This window comes from Rattus norvegicus, chromosome 9 (genome assembly GCF_021556685.1).
Source record: "Rattus norvegicus strain SHRSP/BbbUtx chromosome 9, alternate assembly SHRSP_T2T, whole genome shotgun sequence".
In the NCBI taxonomy this organism is placed as follows: domain Eukaryota; kingdom Metazoa; phylum Chordata; class Mammalia; order Rodentia; family Muridae; genus Rattus; species Rattus norvegicus.
Window position 1 is genome coordinate 54,615,985 of NC_141542.1, and position 20,000 is coordinate 54,635,984.

General features: G+C 47.0%; 1 protein-coding gene across 4 annotated transcripts in view; it reads left to right on the top strand.

The window, feature by feature from the left end:
- The first annotated feature begins 808 nt into the window (after nt 1-808).
- The window catches only part of Cnga3 (cyclic nucleotide gated channel subunit alpha 3), a 46,510-nt gene continuing 27,318 nt past the window's right edge, over nt 809-20,000 (top strand). For 2 of the 4 annotated variants that reach the window (NM_001398686.1, NM_001398687.1), the window contains 2 exon segments: nt 809-1,394; nt 15,385-15,523. In NM_001398686.1, coding sequence (NP_001385615.1) covers nt 15,420-15,523 — 104 coding nt within the window. In that variant the 5' untranslated portion in view covers nt 809-1,394; nt 15,385-15,419. 4 annotated transcript variants of the gene reach the window in all.

Sequence of the window (20,000 nt, forward strand, 5' to 3'; positions counted from 1 at the left end):
CCTCCTCTTCCTCCTCCTCTTCCTCCTCTTCTTCCTCCTCCTTTTCCCTCCCCTCCTCTTCCTCCTCCTTTTCCTTCTCCTTTTCTTCCTCCTCCTTTTCCTCTTCCTCCTTTTCCTTCTCTTCCTCTTCCTCCTCTTTTTCTACACCTTCTCTTCCTTCTCCTTTTCTTCTGCCTATCTTCTTCCTCTTCTTCCTCCCCTTCCTCCTCCCTTCTCCCCTTCTCCCTCCTACTCCTCTTTTCCTTCCTCTCCTTCTCCCTCTCTTCCTCTCCCTCCTTCTCTTCCCCATCCTTATCCCCCCTCTTCTTCCTTTCTCCTCTTCCTTATCCTCCCCCTTTCCTTCTTTCCTCTCTCTTCCTCCTTCCTCCTCTTCCTCTTCCCAGCTGGAGATTGAAGCAGGGCCTCACACATACTAGGCAAATATTCTGCCCCATAAGTCACCATTCTTAGCAATGTTGTCCTGTTCACCTGCACCCACTGTGCATAAATCTAGTTTCTCAAACTGCACAGACTTATTGGGAAAAAAAAATCTCCAAGGAGAGCTTTAATCCCTCTGAATTCAATACAGAGTAGGGACTACTAGCTGGGTTGGTGGGTTTTAAATTTTGGTTCTGTGCATCTAGAGTATCAGTTCTCAGCCTTCCTAATGCTGCAATGCTTAAATACTGTTCCTCATACTGTGGTGACCCCTGGCCATAACATTTTTTCATTGCTACTAACTATAATTTTGCTACCATTAATCATAGTAATGTAAATACCTGATACGAAGGAGATCTGATATACGACCCCCATGAAAGGGTCGTTCAATCTCCAAAGGGGTCGTTACTCACAAGTTGAGAACCACTGGTCTGGAATATAGAGTGGTAGAAAAAAAGCCAAAAAATGAAGAATATGCATCCCAAGAAAAGCTTGTTTCTAGAAGCATCGCTAAGAGTATAGATTATACAATTGCACATTGTAGATAAGTGTAGTGTATACACACACACACACACACACACACACACACACACACACACACACTTCAGGCCGCATGATTCTTACTGTTCTGACTTAGTGTGAACTACTGGAAGCTGTCTATGGTGTCCACGAGATCAGGAGAAAAGTCCAAAGTTGACAGCTGGACTTTTGCTTTCTTGCTTCCTGCTACCTCCTCCTCCTTTGGATACAATCGAGCAGTGGCTTCTGCCTTTCTCCAGGCTGCCTTTGAATCTCAGGCGCCTCAGCTGACTCTCCCAGTCAAAGGAGGCAACGGGCTACTCCGCCCACCTATTGGCCCCAGAAGACCTTCCTGAAGAGCTGAGGAGCAGGAGAAAGAAGTCCGAGCTTCTCTGAGACCAAAGAGTGGAGTCGCTCTTCCAGATCCAGGTGCACCGAGAAGCCCAAACTTTGACGGGGTAAGGACTCAAAGAGGGTTGAGCTGGAAGTTTCTTGGGCACTGAGCTGGGAAAGCAGAGTCCGGGCTAATCCGGACTCCACTTTCAAGCTGCCAGTCCGGGTACTAGTCGTGTGGCGCTGTCCGCAGCCCACGGTGCTGAAACAGGTCCTGTCCTGCCTGTCTCCGCAGGCGTAGGAGACACCCCACACTCCTCCAGTGCACTTGGAACAAGAGCAAACATCCTCGATGCTCCCCATAAGCATTCCCTTTCTGCAGAGTTTCTCAGCTAAGCCCGCTAAGCCGTCCAGTAGCCAAACAAAAAGAAACGGGAGGGCTCTGCCGGGACAGGACCGAATCCAGCCATAAGTTTTCTCCCCACACTGCTCAGAGGCAGCATCTTCAGGAAGGGGCTCAAAATCCATCTCGTCACCCTGGCTCACCGAATTAGAGTCTCCCAGCTCCAAAATCGCACCGAGGACACTTGGGTCCATGAGGGACCAGGCAGGGGGTGTGAGCAGCTTTTTGCAAACCCTACTCAGCCTAGAAAGACAAAGAGACCGGTGGACTGAGGAAGGAGTGAGGAATTTACTTAAGAAGGAAGCTTCTTTTTTCATTTCTAATGAAAAATTTATACTGGACTTAGCCACGGGGCCAGAGGCTTAGAGGCTAGAGTAGAGTTGGTGGCCCCTGATCCCTTAAAATCCGCTTATCTGATAAAGTGTCTGGCTGGGTCCTCAGAATTTCCTCAATAACTCCGCACTCCCCTTTGTCTTCCACCCCCTTCTCCACTCCCAGCCCACCCTTGACAACCTCAGGTTGCTGACCTACTACTGGCTACCCTGGGCTGGAGCTGGGGAGCTAAGAAGCGGGAAGAACTGGCCCCATGTCCCCCCCCCCCCATTGTCTCCCTTTCCAATGCTGTTGGGACTTTGATCCACAGAAGCAAGCGCCTTCCTAGACACAGCTTACCTCCTTCAAGAAGGGGACTTAAGTGGTGTGGAGTTTGCAGCCTTCCATAGGTATTGGTGAAACTGAGCCTCACAGGTGAGACCCATTTGCTCAGGCTCTCCCCCCTCTGTAACTCTATCTACCCTGGGTAACCTCTCCCCAGAAACCAGACTGTCCCATATGGGCAAACATCATCCATTCTTATTCTGGACTCAGACCTGGGTGCAGAGGGGTCTGCTTCACCATCCCCAATGCCTCATCCCTCAAAGCTTTAGACAGAGGCCCACCACCTGGGTTCAAAGACCATCCCATAACAGGAACCCCAGCTCTGCACCAGCATTCTCTGTGGATCATCTTCTTCCACCCCTTACACCATCACTCCTTAAGACAGGCAGTGACATAGTTGTCTGGTCATGGCACTCACTGAGTGAGTGCAGTGTGCACCTCCCTAAGTGAGAATTCACAGGAAAGGGAGCCTGTAGAAAGTTGGACCCAGAGAGGGACATGCTTGTTACGACCAAACCAAACTTCTACGCCAAGATTCTGGCTGTAGGAAATGCAGTTGTAACATGTGGAACATTCTAGGGATTTCAGCTGAGTTCTGAGGGATCCTCTGATGTTAGTGGGGATAGATGTGGAATTTGTTCTATTTCTTTTTCCTCCTCAACCTCTTCTCCATCCACCTGGATTGGGGGGCTGTCCTCCATGACCCTTGTTGCCAGAAATGGTTGCTCTATGGCTGTCTACCGACACAAGATCTCAGTCATTTTCCTTGGGGTTTTCGTCAGGACTTTGTGTACCTCCGATGCACCTGACTTTATGCCTTTTCTGTTCTCATTCACTGTCAGTTGCAGGATGTGCTTCTAGTTAAGAATGGGGTTGCTATGGTGACCAGTCTCTGGTTGCCATGGTACCCAGAGGTAAACAGTTGGAAGCTGCACAGGCTCTTCTCTAGTTCTGAAAGATTGCTCTGGCTGCTTCCTGCAGGAGTCTTGCTCTGACCGCCCCCCAAGTTCCCCCATGCTGCCCATTTCAAAACTCACAACCCCCTCCCCCACCATAAAGCCGGAAGGTTGAGATGGGTCGGTCCTTTTCTCCCAACACTGCACACCCTGGGGCTGGGGGGCAGGGGAGAATGGCTTCCCTCTAGCCTCTCTTATTCCGTACCTATGACTCCTTAGTACAAAGTTCAGTGGGAGAAACAGAATTAAATTAATTAAGCAGGCACAGCCTCTGCCCTGGGGGACTTCTCTGAGCAGCGTGAGAGATGATGAGGCTAACAATACCTCTGAGTGGCCTGCTTTCTGGACTGCAGTAGACATAGCCAACAGCCCTGAACTTGAAGAGATGTTGAGGATTGTTCCAGTCAGAGTGCCTCTCAGGAAAGGTCACCTTGAGAGTAACTGAAGCTGAGGGAAAGCCAAAGGATTCTCTTAGGGGGAGGGGTAAAGCAGAAGTGTGTGGCTGGTCAGGAGGTGGGAGGCATTGTGGGGGCTTAGCCTGCGGCTCATGCAGCATTGATTCTGTGATGTACTAGGACTCTACATCATGGGTTCCTGAGAAGAAAAATATGATTAGAGCCATCTTTCAGAAAGACCTTACAGCCAGGCTTAGAGGTTTGATCATCCATCCATCCATCCATCCATCCATCCATCCATCCATCCCAAACTCATTAAGAACATCTCTATCCTACATGCCAGGCTCTAGAAAGATAAAAGGCAGCTAAGAAGCTACCGCTGTCTGGTTCCCAGCTATATACCCACAGCCTAGCTGAGCCTCTAGCAGCTGCCAAGTCCTCGAGCCATTTCTGAATCAGTGAATGGTGGATGTGGCAGAAGGTATCTCTGGTTAATTTGTGGTAACTGAATGGACTTGGGAAAGTCTCATCTGAGGCAGTAAGAACTGTGAAAGGGAAGGCAGCTAGTCTTTTTTTTTTAAATATTTTATTTATTTATTTATTATATATGAGTACACTGTAGCTGCCTTCAGACACACCAGACAAGGGCATCAGATCTCATTACAGATGGTTGTGAGCCACCATGTAGTTGCTCGGATTTGAACTCAGGACCTCGGGAAGAGCAGTCGGTGCTCTTAACCACTGAGCCATCTCTCTAGCCCCGAAGGCAGCTAGTCTTAACTGAGTGGCCAGCTGGCTCTTACCATCAATCTAGGTAGGACTGGAGCACAGGACTCACGGTGCTTCAGAATGGTACTGTGACATTTGAGACAGTGCTCCCCCCAAGGAAATCTCCCCTTTAGACATGCAGCGCCCTTCACAGAGCCCACACCCTGTGTGGCAGTGAACTCCCAGGACCCCCTCTGTTATCTGCAGGGCGTCTTCACCTTGGACTGCCCATACTACAGTGGAGGGGTTAAAGTTAGAGAAGCTTTTGCTCACTCACTGCCTAGCTGGGCCGCAGGGTGACTTGGAACGAGCTATTTAGTCATTCTGGATCTCAGCTTGTGCAACTGTTAAGTAATACTTCCATTTGGCTGTTGGGGGAGTCTGTTTTTTCCTTCTAACATATGAACCCTGGAAGTCAAACTCAGGTCTTCAGATTTAGCAGCAATCCTCTTTTTTTTTTTTTTTTTTTTTTTTTTTTTTTGGTTCTATTTTTCGGAGCTGGGGACCGAATCCAGGGCCTTGCGCTTCCTAGGTAAGCGCTCTACCACTGAGCTAAATCCCCAGCCCCAGCAGCAATCCTCTTTACCCACCGAACATCTCACCATCCCGAAGCGAGCGCTTTGTAACAGCTCCTGAACTCAGATATAACTATCAGTATTTCCAGCCATGGCAACCGATTACTTTCATAATCATACCCCAAAGGTTAGTTAGCAACAGACACCTCCTGTGGTTGTGTGGAGAAGTCATCCTTGGAGAAGTGCTGAGGTTCCTGGCCTGGCCTTACTAGTACGGGGCCTGGGCAGGAAAAACAGTAGTATCAAGAGAGCAGCAATGGGGAGACTCCCCAACTCCAGTAAAAGCTGGGAACCACTTTTATCTTCTTGCAATGCCAATTCAAACAGCCGACTCCTGTTGCAAAGCCTTGTGAGTACACTTGAACCCGAGGAAGCTAGGGCCCTGGTAGCTCTGGTCATTTCTGGAGAAGATCAAGACCCATCCTAAGCACAAGACAGGCTTGGACTAACAACTGTAATTGGTAATCTCGTTCCGGTTTCAGAACATTCTCCTTCACCCCCAGTCCTTTCCCGTTCCTGGGAACAGTGCTCATTTTTCTTCCCAGGCAGGAATTGAAACTCTGCAGCTGGCATCTGGAAGCTTCTTGCTTCTGTTGTGAAAATGCATAGAGTTTAGAGGAGGGAGGAGCCCACCACCATTTCCTCAGGAAACAATGAACTCTCCTAATTCAAGCACACTCCCTCCGTCTTACTGCTGGGGCAAGCCGGGCTTCGGATGTGCGCGCACTCTGCAAAGACCCTCACATTCTCATTTCCCATCTCAGCCCTGAACACATCCCAGGACACCCTGATGCACCTTATCTAAGATCTGAGATGTCCTCTGGGACCCTGTGATCAGGTAGAGGATATCATGATGTTTACTGCTCCCAGAAATTGCCCTTGGATCTCAAGAGTCAGGGATTAAACCCAAAGACTCATCATTAGATTAGTGCTGACTAATTAGGTAGTCCTGGCTGTGTGAATTCTTTACCTCAGCACACCTGTCTGGGAAGTAAATAGCACAGTTACTGCCTCATAGAGTTATTAGTAGGATTAAATTAGTTGAAACAAGTAAAAGTTTGTAGTGCAGTACCTAGCATAGTGTGTGTTCGAATTGTCATGATGCTAGTGATGGGAGTGGTTGTGGGGGCGGTACTGATTTTATCCATTACTTTTCTGTTGCTACAATAAAACACCACAACCAAAACAAACTTTTAAAATGAGAGCCCATCACAGTGGGAAGGCATGGCTGCAACAGGCATGACTGCAACAGGAACACGCGTGACTGCAACAGTTACAGGTGTGGCTGCAACAGGAACAGATATGGCTACAACAGAAACAGGTGTGCAGCCAGAGCACCAAGCAGAGAGAGGCTGGAATGCTCTCAAGGTCCTCTCCAGTGGCATGCTTCCTCCAATAAGGATGGACCTTAAATGCCTCCTCAAATAGTATCATCCACTGGAAACCAAGTGTCCAAGCACACAAGCCTATGTGGGACATTCTCATTAAACCACCATGATGGTGGTGGTAGTGATGGTGGTCATGGTGATGGTGGTAATGATGGTGGTGGTGGTGGTGGTGATAGTGATGATGGTGGTGATGAGAATGGTGGTGATGGTGATAGTGGTGGTGCTGGTAGTGATGGTAGTGGCAATAGTGGCAATGGTGGCGATAGTGGTGATAGTGATGATGAAGGTGCTATTTTGACATTTCTCCCTTTAATCGTGTTTATATTTTGGGTTGTCTATTGTGTTTGTACTGTGTTTAGTCACTGTGTTTAGTCAGTTTCTCACAGCAGATATTATGAATTTTAGGGTAGTCTAATTTTAGATGGAGTATTGTTTCTTTCAAAGAAATAATTTACATACCACAAAGGTTACTCACTTAAAGTATTGAATTTTTAATGTATCCACAGTTTTAGAACCATCACAATATAATTTTAGAACTTTAAACATCCCCCAAAAGACACCCTGTGCCTATTAGCATCCCTCGTCTTTCTAGATTCCCTTCTCCAACCTCGACAATTACTCTACTTTCTCTCTTTAAGGAGTTATCTATTCCTCAAGTTTCCATGAAATCACAGTCTTCCATGTTTGGCTTTTTCCACCCAGCACAATTCCCATCCATGTTACAGAATGTAACAGGATTTTAGTTAAAAAACAGAGTATTTCATTCTTTTTCCTTGATTGGTAATGATCCATTCTGTGGATTTACCATGTGTTATTGGTCCGTTTGTTTGTTGACTGACATTTAGACACGATCGGTGGACATCTTTCCATTGATTTATATCTCCTTCAAGACCTCCTAACTCGTCTTTTGCATAAAGCCAAACTCTCAAGCATGGCTTGTCTTGGAAGGCTTTGGGGACTTTCCTTCTGCATCACCCTAAAACTGCAAGAGTGCATCTGACCCTCGGAAGTGGGGACAGCTGTGTCTGTCCAGTGGTCGGTTCACAGGGCTCAGAGTGAGTCAAGTCTCAGTACCTGAGAATTTCTCTTCCACCCTGTAGTTTTGGGGTGGGAAGGAAGAATATAACAACCATTAAAAGTGGCTCGAGAGGGGTTGGGGATTTAGCTCAGTGGTAGAGCACTTGCCTAGCAAGCGCAAGGCCCTGAGTTCAGTCCCCAGCTCCGGAAAAAAAAAAAAAAGTGGCTCGAGAAAAGGTTCCAGACACAGAGCAGAGCACGGTGAGAACTGTTGGCTGTTTGGAGTTTGGTTTAACCAAGTGAACCTGTCCAGCCCCTATGAGATGGAAATTTCCACGTGTGGATCACTCACCAGGTTGTATAATCCAGTAAGTTAATACACAGTTCAAGATGTTGGAGCAGAGACCAGAACGTGCAAAGAGCAGGTCACGTGAGGTGGCCCTATAGTGAGGGCCATTCTTCAAGTCTCTGCCACTTCCCTGACCCCATAGGCTTTTTATTCAATTCTCTATGCAAGTACAGGGAATCTGGAGAAGCAGTTTTTTAAGTAGAATGAAGGGTTTCTCCAAGGACTTCAGGCTTTAGTGAAAGAAAAGAGAAGTACAAGGTTATTGGCATGCATGTCGATGCCTGACCTAATCACATGGCCAACAACAAAGCCATAACTGAATCCCATGGTGTCAGAGTCTCAGTGCACCCCTTGAAGGTGCACAGCATAATGGTTAACGGGGGTTGGTGTTGAACGAACAGCGTGGTTGTTTGGAGGGACCTCCTCATGGGTCCCAGAGGCATGGTTAGGGTCTCTCCCCTATCACATGGCTCTCCATCCTGCCTCTGGGTCTGTTCCAACCCCTCCAGCACTATCCCTTCCTACCTTCCCCAAAGCACAGACCTGTATTCTTCAGCATCATAACCCTCAGGGACAGGCCTAGTCCTAGTCCCTGGAATGTACTGGGCAAGGAGTGTACGAAAGGATTGGAGGGGGGACCAGGGAAGAGATGAGGTCATTATTTAGTCACATTATAAAGAAATAGAAGCAACCCGAAATGGTGTGTGTGTGTGTGTGGTTCCCTGCCCATGGTCTAGAGCACACAATGCACATGCACTTGGAAGACACATCATGAACCATTGCTAAGCTCTGACCTGTGAGTCAATTTCAAGGTCACCTTCATAGCTGGCAGGATGTATCTTTTCCCTGTTTCGGAAAATAAAGTTATGTTTCACACTGCTAGATTCTTACGGGGTGGATGGTAAACCAAAGAAGCCCCTTTGTGGACTTCAGAGCCAGACAGAACCAAGGTCAGCTTTTCTCAATTGCGACCTCAGCATCTATACTACCTCAGGGGCCCTGAAGATGAGCAGCTGCAGACATGGGAGCCACGCCCACAGAGACCTCTCCAGTGTTAGCAGTTTCCCAGTGTTTGTTTGCGTGTTTATCTTTTTTCAGCATAGCCATGGGGTCATTGGCCTTTTTTGTGAGAACTTCTTGAATGTTATCAGGAGATGTGACAGTATCATTCTCTTGAGATACCATGACTGAAGGACTGGTAAGGGAGAAGGAGGAGGAAGAGGAGAAGTGGGGGGAGAGGAGGAGGAGGAGAAGAAGAGGAAGAGGAAGAAGAAGAAGAAGAAAAAGAAGAAAGAGCCCCTAGTCTACCCTTCTTCTATGAACTGTACTTTTCTTAAGATTTATTTATTTATTATACTATATATAAGTACACTGTAGCTGTCTTCAAACACACCAAAAAGAATCTCATTACAGGTGGTTGTGAGCCACCATGTGATTGCTGGGATTTGAACTCAGAACCTCTGGAAGAACAGTCAGTGCTCTTAACCACTGAGCCACCCCTCCAGCCCTATGAACTGTACTCTTATCAAGTAACTAAAGAGTTAGTACTTGTCTCTGTTAAGAACATCTCAGTGTATTGAGGAGGAACGGTAGAGAATCCGGAACCTACAATCTCTGATGAGATAGAGTCTGGTTAGTGATCACCAACCAGAAGCTACGGTCAGGTTCAGCGTGGCTTCTGACAGAAGAATACAGCCCCACCCCTTGTGATGTCACCCTGCCCCTCCCCCCAAAAAACCGGGAGTCTTTATTTGAACACCCCTCAATGTGATTGCCAGCACATAAGGCGTGGCTTAGGGTTGGAACTGGCAAGATGTGTAGCATAGGATAGTGCAAGGCAAAGGAGCACACAGAGGAAACTTTAAATTAGAACCTATCAATAAGTATGTAGTCATTCAAAACACACGGTCCTTCTTTGAATTCTGATCCTCTTTACCTCTTTATAAAGATGATCATTACACTTATGACCCAACTAGAACGGAATCTTTCGGGTTATATTTACCCATAATGAGACACATTTTGCCCTGTCCAACCTGAAAGATAAAATTAAAAGAGAAATTAGGTTTACCCCTAAACATTGGGGAACCTGGGTCTCTTAATAACTCAGTTCCCACAGGGTTAAATATCTAACTAGTTAGTGGTGATAATCCCTCTCCCAAAGCCAAAACAACACAGAACAAGAACAAGAACCTTCGTGCAGAAATGTATATAAGAAATACTCAAGTTAATAAAAAAAAAGAAACAAAAAAACAAACAAACAAAAAGAAACAAAAAAACAAAAAACAAACAAACAAACAAAAGAACCTTCGTGCAGGTGGGTTATTTGGGGAGAGATTTGAAGGGAGGGCAGTAGGGGCTTTGGACCAAAAAAGGGAGGGATGGACAGCAAAGCCACCATACATCACCAAACAGACCACGGCTCTCAGAGGCAGGGCCAAGGAGCCCACAGACTTCCTCAAAACTCTCTTTCCTGAGGGATAAAAGACTGCACATCCTCTGAGTCCCATTTCAATTAACCGAGCGTCGCCCAGGGGTATTAAGTCTGTTAAGTGCCTCTGGGTTTGTGCCTGCGACAGAAGAGCTGAAGTGTTGTAAGAAGATGTTCCTCAGGGGAAGCAGGTGGAAGGGCCGCAGCACAGCTGAGGTATTACCAGGCTACCCAGCATGATCCGGTTGGCATAGCAACAGCTGAACTTAAAGAGGAGCAGGAAGAATATGCAGGAGTGGACCATGGATTCCTATTGTCCAGACCCAGTTACCACACTGTGAAGTTACACACGCCCCAACTCCCTACTTTGACAGATGCTCTTTCATCGTGCCTTTGAGATTGACTTCAGACTGTGACAGCATGGCGACATCTGACTCCTAGTCTATGACCTGTGCTCTACCGGCCCTGGGTCCACCTTGTGTTGCAAGGATCCTTACGCACATCCATGTGAATACTCTGCCAAAACAACCCCACTCTCCCTCTCCCTTCCCTCTTCCTTCAGAGACGACTGCCCCCTGGCCGCACCTGGATCTAGAGGAGTGCATAGTAGGACCACACCCAGGAAGCGTCCTAGGGTCCTAGTTCCTTTCCGTTGCTGCGATAAAAACCATTCTGACCAAAATCGACTCGAGGAGGAAAGGTTTTGTTTGGCTTACATGCCCATACATCACAGTCCACTTACCAAGTAACTAGGGAGTTAATACTTGTCTCTCTTAAGAATATCTCAGTTTATTGAGGAGGAACTGTAGAGAATCTGGAACCTAAGAGGAGTCAGGACAGAAACCCAAGCAGCAAAACATGGACTCCAGAACTGAAGCAGAAACCGTGGAAGAAAGCTTGGCTACCGGCTTCTTCTTCAAGTCTCACTCAGCCTCAATTCAACCCAGAGCCACCTGCCCCGGAATGTCACCACTCACTGTGGGCTGGACCCTCAGACATTGACCATTTGTCAAGGAAATGCCCCTGACGATTTACCTACTGGCCTCTGATGGAGGCCTTTTCTCAACCGAGGTCTCCTTTCAAAGGAGTCTCTTGATTGTCTTTCTACCAAGTCCCCCAAGCTGCTTTAAAACTTGCCGTGGACACCACTGGGCTGTTAGCTCCTTCCACAGAGAACAGAGGATGCTCTAGAAGCTGGGGTTTATAATCTATTATTATTCTCTGATAAGTCCCGGCTTCTAGAGTGTTCTCTAGCACATAGTAAGTGCTCTGTTTAAAATGTTCAATGGGGACTGGAGAGATGGCTCAGTGGTTAAGATGGTTGTGAGCCATCACAGATGGTTGTGAGCCACCATGTGGTTGCTGGTATTTGAACTCAGGACCTCTGGAAGAGCAGCCAGTGCTCTTAACCACTGAGCCATCTCTCCAGTCCTTTTTGCTTTTATTTTAAGTTTATTGCTTTTAGCCAATCTCGTCCATCAATTCTAAAGTCTCCACAGATGTGGTACTTTGAAGGAGGAGTGCCCCCCCCCCCATAGTCTCAAACACTTGGTCCCCAGTTGGTGAGGATGTTTGGGGAGCGTTAGGTGGTGCAATCTTCCTGGAGGGAGTCACTGGGGGCAGCAGGCTTTCAGAAGAATCTTGTGCTATCTCCAGCGTGCTCTCTGGTGTGTGCTTTGCATTCGAAGATGAGAAGTTCTGTGCCCTGCTCCTGCTGCCTGTTGCTTGCTGCTGTGCTTCCTTACCACAGTGGACTCTCACCCTCTGAAACCATAAGCCCAACAAAACTATTCAACTTGCCCCATCCACGCTGTCTTATTACTGCCACAGAGAAGCCTCGACTACACCACACATCTCCAACTGAAATCCGTCTCTTTTTAAACCTGTCCCCTTTCCTATTTTCCTGCCTCCAGTGATTTGCAGCCCTGCTCCGAAAGCCAACTGTGATGACATCATCCTCAGCCCCTCCCCCCTTATACTCACTGATATGGTATCCTTGCACATTCTGCCTATTCTCTCTTTTTTTTTTTTTCAGTTTATCCAATTCATTATCGAGGCCAGGCAACTATTTAGTGCAGGCTGCTATTCTCTCTCCTCCTGGGACCCTGCAGCAGATTTTAGCTGCTCTTCTCACTCGGACCCAGGTCCCCCTGAATACATCCTTCCTGATGCAGCCAGAAGGACCTTTGTGTCTCTGACACATCCTCACTGATGTCAGAATAAAGCCCAAGTTTCTTGGTACCACCTGCAGGGCCATGTTGTACCAGCTGCCTCTCTAGATGGCCTGTCCTTGAAAGAGCTGTCCTGGTTAGTATTTGTCAACTGGACACAGGCTAGAGGTATCTGGGAAGGAGACTCTCAATTGAGAATGCCCCTATCAGACTGGCCTGGGGGCAAGCCTCTGAGCAGTTGTCTTGATTGATGATTGATGTGGCATGGCCCACTGTGGATGGTGCTACCCCTGGTAGATGGTTCTGGTGTAGGTTGATGTTGGTATGCAGGTGAAGGCAGACACGAGATAAAACAAGGCCTGTCATTGGATGAGAAGGAAGGGAGGTGGGAACAGAGGTTTTAGAAGGAGAGGGAGAAGCAGAAGAGGGGAGAGAGACAACATGAAGGAAGACGTGAACATCCTTGCCATGCATTTCTACATAGATACAGGTCGTTATGAATATTTCTTAAGGGATAGATTGCTACAGGTCAGTGTATCTTATCTAGGTGGGCAGTTTATGTGTTTATCAATTGGTTCTGAGTTTATCGTGTGGATGTATTGTGGATAAAGAATTTAACATGTAAATCTGATTGTTGGGTTGCAGTTCGTTGAGTCTTGATTTTACCAGGTAGCTGGGACCAGAGAGTTCTTGGCTAGCAGAGAGCTGCCAGGAGAGATACTAACCAAGGATAAATTATGGTTACTTCCCATAATTACTTACTGTGGCCCCGCCAGTGCTGAACTGACTGGGGATCAGCGTGGCACCTTGCCACACTGGAACAGCTCGCCAACTGCCTGGGTCAGCAAGTACTTGGGGACAGCGTGGAGCTGCTGAGATAAAAGTAACCCACAGTGCCATGTGGCTCTATGGGTGTTGGTGCTAGAGCAGGTCAAAAGGTTAGGCTTTTTTTTTTTTTATAAATATTTACCACAACGCTCTGGAGTGTAAAACAAAAACAAAAACAAAAACAAAACTGAACAAGCCAGGAAGCACAGCTCCTCCATGGCTTCTGCATTGGTTCCTGCCTCCACTGTAAGCTTTAAGATGAAATAAATCCTGTATTTCCCAAGTTGCTTTTGCCCTTGGTCCTTTATCACGGCAATTTATTTTTAAACCATAGTCTTTATCTTACTCCTCTTTGGAAATTATAAAATTTAAAATTACAGGTCGACATTATCAAGCATCAGAGATGAGTCAAGGCCCACCCGAGCCAGGTCCGTCCTAGGTAGCCAGGTGCTCTGACCTGGGATGCAGGGCTGCTTCCCACCATGTCCTGGGCAATTTGAATGGACCTTCCTTTGGAAATAGAATTCATTTAGTCCCATGAGTCACTGGACGATTTCTAGAAATTACCATCTCTCCCTGAAGTGACCGCTACTGACAGTTGATACACTCGGGCCCTGGGGCTCCTCCAGAGAGCCTGTACGGGCCTGTTTTGGGTGACGCCAACCTCAGAGGACTGTCTTGAAGCTGGAAGACCTCTTCAGGAGTTATAAACATGTCAGTCACAACAGCTGTGTTCTTGCATCGGCTTCCTCTTCTCCTCAGCCATAGGGACACCTTCCCCTGTCAGCTGCAGGAAAGCATTGTGTCACTTGTGGCATGGCCAACAGGCCGCAGTGGGGGTTGGATATTATTTTGACTAGACACGCTACTTCACATCTCTGAGTTTTGTTTGGCCATCTATTGGAGGGGATAACCGTTAGAAAAAGCTCACTCTAATCCTTAAATGAGGTGAGTGTGCCTTGCATGTGACATCACCTGTCTTTAAATAGGACCTCACTATGTAGCATTGGCTGGCCTGCAGTTCACCATATACGCCAGGTTGGCCTTGAACTCCCAGCAGACCCCTGCGTCTGTCTCCTGAGTGTTGAGATGACCCATCTGCACCCTCACACCCAGCCTTGACCATCACCTTTAACGGTTTTATGAATACCAAATATTGCTACTTTCTTTCACATGCTAAGTCCAGAATCAGACCGCGTTGTTGGTGTTATTGTTCCTTGTTTGTTTGAGCAAGTATTAAACTCAGGACGCCACCTGTGCTAGGTGTCAGAAACATGGATCTTGACTTCATGGTAAGAGTGTTGGAGGCGCAGAGTAGCAGTGACGCAGTTTGTTTTGCAACCTCGCAAACCCAGGCGTCATAGAGACAGTGATTGAGCACAGAGAACTGTTTTTCCGACTCAGACTCAGCCCCCACCCTCCCTTTTCTCATTGGCTGAGCGCTCTTGAGCACCACCTGGGTTTTTTCTTTCCCTCCGCTATTACATTCACCTCCCCCCAACATAAACCATATGTGATTTCATCTCTATGTTTTAGATCCCATTTCCCTTAGAGTTTACAAAGTACATGATTGTTGTGTCTGCAAGTTGTCAGCAAAGCTTGACTCTTAGTAATTTTCTCCTCTCGGCTCCTAATGGGGTCAGAGCAGATCAGCAGCTCCCAGTCTCCTGTGCTCGTCTGTAATTCGACCTGTGCTCCTACAATGACTCAGAAACTTTTATTTTGAAAATAAAGACCTCCTGTTTTGTAAATTACACTGGGCAAGTCCAATCTGCCACATTTTTAAAAATATTATTTATTTTATTTATAATTACACTTTTTAAATTACTGACACAGTTATTATTTATTACTTATAATAAGCACTTACCACTGAGATGAACAGCCAACTTTAAAAGGTGTACAGAGGCTGGAGAGGCGGCTCAATAGTCAATAAGAGTGCTTATTACTCTTACAAGAGAACCACTGTTGGTTCACAGTACTCATAGGGTGGCTCAAAACTGTCTGTGATTCACACCGGGGCATAGCGAACACATGATGCACAGACACACAGACACATATGCAGACAAAGCATTCACATGTAAAAATAATCTGTTTTAAACAGTGCTTTAAGAACCTTTGTCTACAGTACGTTGGCTTTGCAGGTGTCCCGATGAAATACCTGCTTTGTGTTCACATTGCAGCTACCACCCTGGGGCTGAAGGTGACCAGCGTACAGATGGCCAAGGTCAATACCCAATGCTCACAGCCCTCCCCGAGACAACTTTCAGTAAAGGACGCCGCAGACAGAGACCTCGATCAAGTGGAGAATGGCCTCGGCAGGTAAGATGGGCTTGTTTCCTGTGGGTTCAGGCATGGTTCCCGTGACCTAAGATTATGGAGAAGAGTGTTTAGTGTTGGCCAGCCATAAGATGGCACCCGGGCATTCCAGTTCATTTACTGTCTCAGTTTCTTCTCCTGTTCTGTGGAACAAATATCCCGACCAGAGCAACTGAAGGGTGAAAGGGTTGTTGTGGCTCATGGTTCATAGACATGATGGGGAAGTAAGGGCAGCAGGAGCCTGAAATAATTAGTAACAGAAGTAACATCCACATCAACATCCACAGTCACATCCACATCCACATTCACATCTACATCCACATCCACAGTCACATCCACATCCACAGTCACATCCATGCCCACATCCACAGCCATAGTCATACTCAAATATACATCCACATCCACGTCCATGTCCACAGTCACAGTCACAGTCAAATACACATCTGCATGCATGTCCACGTCCTCGTCCACAGTCACATCCACATCCACAATCATATCCACATCCACAGTCATGCCCACGACCACATTCACAGTCACATCCACATCCACAGTCACATCCACATCCACATCCATATGCACAGTCACGTCCAGTCACATCCAGTCACATCCGCAGTCAGAATGCAGAGAGTAGTGAATGATGCTGCTCAGCTTGCCTTCTCCATGTGTAACCTCCATCCCAGATCCCAGCCAGGGAATGGTACCACCCTCAGTGGACATATCTTGCCCTCCCTTAATACAAACTAACCTCTTCTGTGTGTTCAGAGGGAGGCCCATATCCCAGAGGATACTAGATCCTGTCAGGTTGTATCGTCACACTAGTCCTCACAGTCCCAATTTATTCTTATTTTAAAATAGTCCCTTATTTAAATACTTGATTTCCAAGTTTACAGTTAAATGGGAAGTGAGGCTCAGACAAAATGGATGGGATCATTCCGTCTGGCAAAGCATTTTCCTTATAAACACGAAGATCTGAATCTGAACGTGGCATGTACATGTAACCCCAGCTCTGGGGAGGACAGACAGGCAGAGCATGGCTTACCTGACTCAATCTAGCTGTGTCGGCAGATCTATGCCTGAGAGAGACACTGTCACAAAAGAAGTAGACATTGTCCCTCAGAATGATACCCTAGGGTGTCTTCCACCTCTGCACACATGAGCATCCTTGTACATACACATGCATGCACTCACACACATATACACATACATGCACACACAGACAACCCAGGCATGTGCATGCATACATACACACACATACACATTCACATGCAAACATGTGTATGCTTGAGCACACACAAGTACACACAAGTATGCACACAGACACAGACATGCACATATACACACATGTACATACACACACTTGAGCATACACACTTGTACACCACATTAAATACAGTTTTGCTATTTTCAGAAGGTGAGCAAATGAATTCTCAAATGGCAGCAAGTATAATTCTACCATAAAAGTATATCCAGGCTACCACAGGACCCCAGGGATACACAGAAAGAGTACTCAACCACTGTTCTGAGCACAGGGAGACCCCATAAGTCAGATGCCCTGCCCTTCAGGGCACATCCGTGACACCCAGATGAGCGTGGCCTTATGAAAACCAAGGACTTACTAACAATTCTGGGAGAGACCTTTGTGCCTTGATGTTTTCATTTGTGAAATGGGACAGCATTTTCCCCTCAGACCCTGGTCCAAGTTAGAACACAGGAGGAAACCTATTCAGTGACTGCTATGTTTATAAATTTTTTGTTTTATTTCATCAGGGGTGCATAGGTGTTACAGGGTCCATGTGGAGGTCAGGAAAGTTAAGTCATTCCTTCTACCTTGGGGGTTCTAGGACTCAAACTCAATCCTTTAGATTTGCATGACTAGTGCCTTCCCCTGCTGGATCGTCCCAGGAGTCTGTGGGTCTTAAGTTCTTGCCGGGGAGCTTGAGCTGAACCACGAGAAACTCGCTCATGCTTGTCGTTTTGTCCTACCACTGTAGATGTGTCCTGCCCATATAATGCTAGGAATTTCTCCCTGTTATCGAACATAAATGAACGGTAACTCAGGGCTCTAGGCAGCCATGACAGTCTCTCACTCCATCCTTCATCCAACCCCTCATTGCCCATCCCTCATCCACCATTTCTTCTCACCCAGTTGCAAGCCTCCCTTCCCCTCTCAGAAGCCCATTGCTCTGTTTGCCTGGCTCCTTACCTGTCAGGTCCACAGCAAACCCATAGCAAGTGTGGTGGTTGGTATTGGTACTCAGCTCTGAATCCCCCAGGAGGCCCAGTTCCGAGCATGTCCATGAGCAAGCTTCAGGTCTAGGTTGTCTGAGGTGCAGAAGAGCTCCACCCTCACTGTTAATACCTTAGCACGGGCTGGGCCGACTCCCAGACTGAACCACAGGGGAAAACTACACCAGTATTCACCCCTTTCTGCTTCCCCGCTGTGGATGCAGTGTGACCAGCTGCCTTGCCCTCTAATGGAGAGCCCAGAATAAATACTCCTTCCTTAAGCTGCTGTTCTTGAGCAATGAAGCAACTGACACAAGAAGCTATGGTCAGCAATTCCCCAAACACTAGTCCCTACGACTGCAAACCCACACCACTGCCCTTTCAAAATGCTGGGAGGGAAAGGAACATCTCAAACCCCAGGACTCTGATGTTGCTGTTGGGCCCTATGCTGTGGCACTTTTACCTGTACATCCAAACCTGACCTGGGAGCTCCTTACAGGACATGTATTCGCAGATGTTGGTGTCCTACCCCTGGGAGCCAATTCCTACTGCTCGAGTCATTGCTTCATATTTCAAACAAAGAAGTTGGCCCAAAGAAAAGAAAAGTCTAGGACACCATAGACCATGAGACAGAGACCGTTCCTTGAGGCTACATGATTTGCTCAATGGCATAGACAGACAGACAGGGGCTCTGAGGAGAGGAAACCAGGACCCACATGAACAAAGGATATGTCTCTTATACCTTTCTGAGGATGGGAGAGGCTTGCAGACATGCTCTCTGATCCCAGGCAGAAGACAGAGAAGGGGGTAAGGAGGATGTGTGTCCGCTAACACCCACTTGAATGTAAACCCACTTCTCAGGTGAGATGCTGACACAGGGCCACCTGTTGCCTGGAGACTCAGGGTGTCTTTGTCAGCACCCGTCAGAGAGGAAGGGAAATGCTGTGAGGTTCTGTGGCCTGAGCAGCCATTGGAGTCTAACGTTTCATGTACACAACTAGTTCTAGAATGTTTCTTGGGATCAGCAAGGAGAACTCAGCACGTGTTCAGGATAAAACTAAAGCTGCCTTGGGGTCTGAGGCAGAGTCCGGGTCCCTCTGGGGCTCCCCAACCGAATCTAGCATTGATTTATTCTCTACATAAGATGGGGCAAATGGAGCTGGGAAGAGGGCTCAGGAGTAAGGGCACTGGCTGTTCAAGACCCAGCACCCACATGGGAGCTCACGACAATCTGAAACTTCAGTCCCAAGTAATCTGTTGCCCTCTTCTGGTCTCTCAGGCACCAGGCAAACATGTGGCACACAGACTTACGTGCAGGCAAAAATATCCATGTATGTAAAAAAAATTTTTTAAACAGATTGAAAAAGTCTTCTGGCTTAAATATACACAAAATGTTTTGAGTTTTTTTTTTTTTAAATCACTATTTTAGCGCTTTCTCTCTCTTCTTCCTTACGCCCCACCCCCACCACCCAACTCCATCATCCCAATAAACCTCCTCCATGTGAAAAGAAATTTTAAAAAAATTGCTATTTTAGAAGGAGAAATAGTGTTTAGACAAACGCATCATTATTGCCCTCAAATCCTAGTCCTTTGGGGGAAGTTCTTGGAATAAATAATGCACGGTATATTAATAGAGCACAGAGCCCCCAATCATAGGATGGGCCTCTTAGCTTCAGCACGCCACGGGCCCCTCCCTAAGTGTCCACAGCAAGAGAGAACTACCAATGCTCTGTCCCCTGAGACAGCCTTGCCTGCCGATCTCCCGACACATCTGAAGCCCAGTTTTCCTTTCTCTTTATTAAGTTACCAGAATGATTTTTCCTAAGGGGATGTCATAAGAAAAGATGAAAACATTCCCTTTGAATGAAAACACACACACATACACACTTTGAAAATACAAAAAATAAAATAAAAATGTCTCGACCTGGCACAGTGGCACAAGCCTACAATCTCTGTATTCGGAAGCCTGAGGAAGTGTAGTCATAAGTTTGAGGCCGTCCTCAGTGATACAAGACTGTCTCACAAAAGTCTTGAGTTTTTCTTTTATACTTAGCTGTTTGACACAATCATCCAGGATTCATCCGGCATATTTTTAAGGTGCTACAATAGTGAAAGACTTCAAGATGTGCTACGGAGAATTACAATGAGGTCTGAGGGCACCCCAAATCCCTACTCATTGCCTGGTGTAGCTATTTTGAAGCGAGCTTTGGGGCATAGGGGCCTGTGTCTTACAGAGAAGAGGGTTTCTTCACAT